General features: G+C 43.4%; 1 protein-coding gene across 5 annotated transcripts in view; it reads left to right on the top strand.

The window, feature by feature from the left end:
* Window positions 1–4010: 4010 nt before the first annotated feature.
* The window catches only part of pomt1 (protein-O-mannosyltransferase 1), a 28733-nt gene continuing 26569 nt past the window's right edge, over window positions 4011–6174 (top strand). Inside the window, exons 1-4 of one of the 5 annotated variants that reach the window (XM_047382057.1) lie at window positions 4011–4319; window positions 5217–5338; window positions 5413–5519; window positions 5599–5649. In XM_047382057.1, coding sequence (XP_047238013.1) covers window positions 5226–5338; window positions 5413–5519; window positions 5599–5649 — 271 coding nt within the window. In that variant the 5' untranslated portion in view covers window positions 4011–4319; window positions 5217–5225. Of the gene's footprint in view, window positions 4320–4347; window positions 5111–5216; window positions 5339–5412; window positions 5520–5598; window positions 5650–6174 lie in introns of those variants that run through there. The other 4 variants (XM_047382055.1, XM_047382056.1, XM_047382053.1 and 1 more) reach the window with 4 other exon arrangements.

Below are 6174 nucleotides of genomic sequence, written 5' to 3'. Positions count from 1 at the left end.
GTCAAAATGTTGCATCCGTGGGGGTGATCACAGTGTGCTAAATGGAGTATGTAAGAAGAATAAAACGAAATACAGACGCCTGGAGTTCAGAGTAAGATCTCCCACAATGAGGCAATGAAGCTTCTCTATGTGAGTGAGCCACACATATCACACAATTCAATTCAGCTTTATTTCTATAGCGCCAATTCACAACACATGTCGTCTCAAGGCACTTTACACAGTCAATTCAATCATCCAGATTCCCAATCAGGTTCATACATTCCAATTAATCCTAACTATCAATCAGTCAGATTCAGTTATTTATTCAAATTGGATAAAAAGTTTTTCTATCTAAGGAAACCCAGCAGATTGCATCCAGTCAGTGACTTGCAGCATTCACTCCTCCTGGATGAGCATGTAGAGACAGTGGACAGTCACTGGTGTTGACTTTGCAGCAATCCCTCATACTGAGCATGCATGTAGCGACAGTGGAGAGGAAAAACTCCCTTTTAACAGGAAGAAACCTCCAGCAGAACCAGAACCAGCCTCAGTGTGAGCGGCCATCTGCCACGACCGACTGGAGGTTTGAGAGACCAGAGCAGAGACACAAAGAGAACAAAGAAGCACTGATCCAGGAGTACTTTCTATGGGAAGGAAAAGTAAATGTTAATGGATGTAGCTCCTTTAGTCGTTTCATCTAGGAAGTAAAAACAGAAAAGTAAAACATTAATGGGTATTGCTCCATTAATGTCCAGCTAAACACAGAGCCAGGCCAGGTGTAGCTTCTAGGAAGAGAAAAGAGAACATAAAGTTAAAAACTGAAATAACAGCAAATAACGCAAAATTGGAGAGTAGTATGAGAATGTAACGAAGAAAGTGAAAGTGGTCATTATGTCCTCCAGCAGCCTAAGCCTATAGCAGCATAACTACAGAGATACCTCAGGATAAACTAAGCCACTCTAACTATAAGCTTTATCAAAAAGGAAAGTTTTAAGCCTAGCCTTAAAAGTAGACAGGGTGTCTGCCTCACGGACTAAAACTGGGAGCTGGTTCCACAGGAGAGGAGCCTGATAACTAAAGGATCTGCCTCCCATTCTACTTCTAGAGACTCTAGGAACCACCAGTAAACCTGCAGTCTGAGAACAAAGTGCTCTGTTAGGAACATATGGACCAATCAGATCTCTGATGTATGATGGAGCTAGATCATTAAGGGTTTTATATGTGAGGAGGAGAATTTTAAATTCTATTCTGGATTTAACAGGGAGCCAATGAAGGGAAGCTAAAATAGGAGAATTATGATCTCTCTTTTTAATTTTCATCAGAACTCTTGCTGCAGCATTTTGAATCAGCTGAAGGTTTTTAACTGCATTTTGTGGACATCCTGATAGTAAAGAATTACAATAGTCCAGCCTTGAAGTAACAAATGCATGGACTAGTTTTTCAGCGTCACTCCTGGACAGGATATTTCTAATTTTGGCAATGTTCTGGAGGTGAAAGAAGGAAATCCTAGAACCTGTTTAATATGGGATTTAAATGACATGTCCTAGTCAAAGTTAACACCAAGGTTTTTTACTTTATTATCAGAGGTCAATTTAATGCCATCCAGGTTAAATGATTGACTAAGCAGTTTCTTTTTTAAAGACTCCGGTCCAAAGACGACAACTTCTGTCTTGTCTGAATTTAGAAGCAGAAAATTTAAAGTCATCCAAGTTTTTATATCTTCAAGACATGCTTGTTGTCTATCTAACTGGTTGGGTTCATCAGGATTTATGGATAAGTAAAGCTGAGTATCATCAGCGTAACAGTGAAAATTTATCCCATGCTGCCTGATAATTTGACCTATTGGAAGCATATATATAGTAAAGAGAATTGGCCAAAGTACTGAACCCTGTGGTACTCCATAGTTAAAAAAGGCACCTTGTGTGACACATGGAACTGTCAGCTGCCTTTGTAATGTAAGATTTATTACTGGCACAGCTTGAACATCATGTATATATATTAGGAAACACCCACAAAGCAAGCTGTCCTGTGGGATTCCTGGTGGGTGACCATTTCCTGTCCAGAAGAAAAATGACAAATGCTCTAATTATCCAGTTTGTGTGACCACTGTGGGCAGGATGGAATAATGGAACATGTCAGAAATATGAGCAAGAAAGAAGATGAAAAGATTAAACACAACATATACATTACAAAGCAATTTAGCAAGAAAACGTATAAAAAGTATTAAATTTTTAAAAACAAAATGAATTAAAGCTGCAAGCAGCATTGAAGGCCCTCGCACCTCAGTGCAGCGACCGCGGGAGCCTGGTATCGCCTCCTACACGCCACACATGATGACACCGCTTCACTTCTACACGTCGCCAGTAGGTGGCACTTTGAGCAACATGTCATATGATCTTCGGTCATGCAGAGTTTCAGACTGGCAAAAAGCATTGAAAATTTGGAGTAAATCGGATCTTCCAGAAGGACGCTGCAGTCGCTTGTTTGTTTGTGGGCGGGGCTAAAACGACATCATCAATTGACTGTGTCAAAATGTCCATCATTAACTCTTGATCATGTATACTACATTTCAAGTGGATCTGATGATGTACAGGGTGATATAACCCTTGACGTGTCCCAGGGGGCGCTATTGATCCAAATTCCAATGCAATCCAAGAGAGGTGTTTGGGGGTTGACAAAGATGAACTATATTTATTTTGGAGTGAATCGGACCATGCATGTGTAATTTAGAGCCAAACGTATGGCCGTGGCGTGACATCAGAATCGCCACGCCATCATAGCCACACTCTCCAGCTAAAGCAGTCAGTACTGGAGACTGTCTAAGACCATCATGTTATCTGTTACTTGGGACAGTTTCACATTGATTAGGTGAAGAACATCAAACATTGACTCTCTAAAGGAAAACGGGACACCTTCTGTTCTCAGGGGGCGGGGCTTCGATGATGTCAGCATCTGACAAGTGAATATTGTTGAGGCCTAGAGGCAGATCAATCCCAAAAGGTTTCAGGTCTCTGTGACTGTCCTTGTAGGAGCTATGTTAATTTAGTCTTTTATGGCGAGAAGTCATATTTTGAGGTGTGGCCACGCCCACACGCTTTCATGTATCAAAAAGCTGTGGTCGAATTAGGCCACGCCCACCGAATATGTCATCAGATCTCTGTTGGGGACTGGACAAGGATCAATCACATTGAATTTGGTGCAGATCAGATGATATATGTGGAATTTAAAGCCAAACGTATGGCCACGGCGTGACGTCTGACTTCGCCGCCACGACCACGCCCTTTAATGAAAAGTGACTGTGCCTCAAATGAAGTTAGACCCACTAGTTATCTCTCTTCTGACACAGTTTGAAGTTGATTGGGTGAAGAGGGTCGGAGAGGCACCTTTCCAGGTGAAAAAAGTGACTTCCTGTTCTGAGGCGGCGTGGCTTTGATGATGTCAGCATATGACCCCATAGGATTGTCGGGAACCCGAATGTCCTTCATGCCAACTTTGGTGTGATTTGGCGTTTTTATGTGAAAGTTATTGCATATTTTTAGTTTGGGCGCGAAGACCAAATTCGTGCCACGGCCACGCCCCCTAAACATGGCCGAAAACTCAGGATTTTGATAACTTTTAATCCCCCATCCCTTAACTGCATATTGACCAAATATGAACCTGATAGCTGAAAATCTCTAGGAGGAGTTCGTTAAAGTTCGAGGTGAGTAAAAGTGAAAAACGGACAAAAATCGGCCTTTGACCCAAAATGGCCGACTTCCTGTGCATTTTAGGACATACCCCCAAGAGACTTTTTTTCTTGGTTTTAGGAGTTCTAGTATTGTGGCGAATTTCAGATCTGTACGATTTACGGTTCAGCCTATCTCACGTTTGGGGGCGTGGCTAAGTGTTTTGGTCACGCCCACTGAGGACGACATTAAAGAACTTTGGGGACAATTTTGGGTAAAATTTGGTGAGTTTTGGGATATGGCAAAGTCCCCATATTGCCCCGCCAAAAGTCCCCGGAAAAAACAAACAAACAAACAAACAAACAAACAATAATTCTAGAATAGAATTAATATAATTTGATTATATAATATGTACACACACACCCTAGAGAAATTAAACCATGAGGAAGCACACTACCAGCTGGTGGCGGTAATACACACTTTCAGTTTTTGCCAACCACCAATAACCCCAGAAGAAGAAAAACAAGAAGAAATAAAAAAGAAGAAGAAAAGCGACGCTGACTGTCTGCAGCGACTGAAACTGAAACGGATCGGCATGTTCGATCCGGAACGGAACAGTCGAACCGGTACCTGAATGACGCCAGCAGGTGACCCGCGGCGCCAAGTGGAAAGAAGGCAAGTCTCGCGAGAATAGAATGCTACAAGCTAATACCAGCAGCGGAAGCGTTTATCCCGGCAGAACCAAACCGAACTGCCGTCTTTGCGCCTGCGCCAGGCTGCAGGTGTTAGAATAAACAGGAGAAACTGGTGCTGTTCCAGGCAGTCATCTGAATCCCGCTGACAGAACATGACCATTCAGAATCGGTTCTAAAACCACACATGGATCCGGAACGGAACCAGGCTCTAATATAGAGAGTTGGGATAATGAAAACCCAGATTCTCATTTTTAAACCTGTTTCTGTTTGCTGACATGTAAAAATGTTCAGTATATTTTAGTGTTAACCAAGTCAAAACCGGTCCAGATCTATAACAACAGCACTGATCCGGGTCAAGCATGGACCAAAAATCTGGGGCCCTGGTCCGAAACGAAACGTGACGTGGGGGAAAACTCGAGAAGCGCACACGTTTCAATGAAGTCCACAGTACTGATCTGAGTCGGAACTGGACCTGGTTATAATACAGAGGTCTGGATCATGTTCTATCACAAAGAGTTTCAAACGATCAGTTTTTATTGCTGAGTTCAAACTGGATCCTCTTCAGAGGGTTCTGTTTGTAGGACGGGATATCAGACTTCTTCAGACTGATTCAGGAAAATAAAAACCATCCATCCTGAAAGATGTTTTCCAGAAAAAGTCTGGGAATCGCTGTTATGAGATTCTGAGACTGCTGCCGGTGTTGGTCCGATACCAGAACAAGCAGATCTGAGGGGCTCTCTGGCTGTGAGGCGTTCAGGAACTATTGGAAATGTTTGTTCAGATTTGATCCTAAATGAATCTAAAACCTCTGGTTCTGACCCGCTTCTGTGACATCATCCTTCTCCTGCCGTTAATCCTTCCTGTTTCCCCTGTGCAGGTGACAGCAATGCTGCAACTCCCCCTGCTGGTGACGGCCCAGCTGGACCTTGTCCTGGTCCTGGTGTCCCTGCTGTCCTTGTGGACCAGACTGGGCCGGCTCAGCTACCCCAGCTCAGTGGTGTGAGTGTGTGTTACAGCGTCCAGAGCCTCCCAGTATGTCAGACTGGTTTCTGAAACTCTATGTGTTTGCGCAGGTTCGATGAGGTCTACTACGGCCAGTTTGTGTCTCTCTACATGAAGAGGATCTTCTTCGTCGATGACAGCGGGCCTCCGCTCGGTCACATGATCCTGGCTCTTGGAGGTCGGTTACTATGACAACCATCTGTCATGCTGCAGCAGTGTCTGTTACCAACATCCTGTTCCTGTGCTTCCTGTTCCAGCTTACCTGGGCGGCTTCGATGGGAACTTTGTGTGGAACCGAATCGGAGCAGGTACACAGCAACCAGTTCAGGCAAACCAGTTTGAACCAGTTTCTTTTATGTCCTGTTAAACTGCTTTAAACTCTCCTACAGCTGGGTTTCCTTAGATAAAAAACTTTCTAACCAATTTGAATAAAAATCTGAACTTGATTGTTGTTTGACAGCTAGGATCTTATGACCCACTGGTCCCTACTCAAAACGAGTCACTACGGTTTGACTCGCTTTTTGCTGTTAGTTTACCCTCACATGTAGTTTGATATGACTTGGCTTCCCTCTCTCCTGTACTGATCCACAGTGGTTTGGGTCTCGCTGCCCAGAACCTTCTTTGGTTCTGTTCTTTCACTCTGACAGCAGCCATAAACGGAGCAACAGTCTGGGCTGCTGGGGTGTTTTTTGTGTCTTTATCACATCACTCAATGGTGAGATGGTACTCAATTGTAATGGAAAATGAATGAGAATGTGTTAAAATGACCCGATCCAACCCTACCAGATAAGATTAGGTACTGGTGGAATAGGAACATAACTGGAATGTATTCG

Source organism: Girardinichthys multiradiatus, chromosome 12 (genome assembly GCF_021462225.1).
Source record: "Girardinichthys multiradiatus isolate DD_20200921_A chromosome 12, DD_fGirMul_XY1, whole genome shotgun sequence".
NCBI classification, from domain to species: domain Eukaryota; kingdom Metazoa; phylum Chordata; class Actinopteri; order Cyprinodontiformes; family Goodeidae; genus Girardinichthys; species Girardinichthys multiradiatus.
Note: the sequence above shows the minus strand (reverse complement) of the source record. Positions and strands in the feature narration are given on the sequence as shown.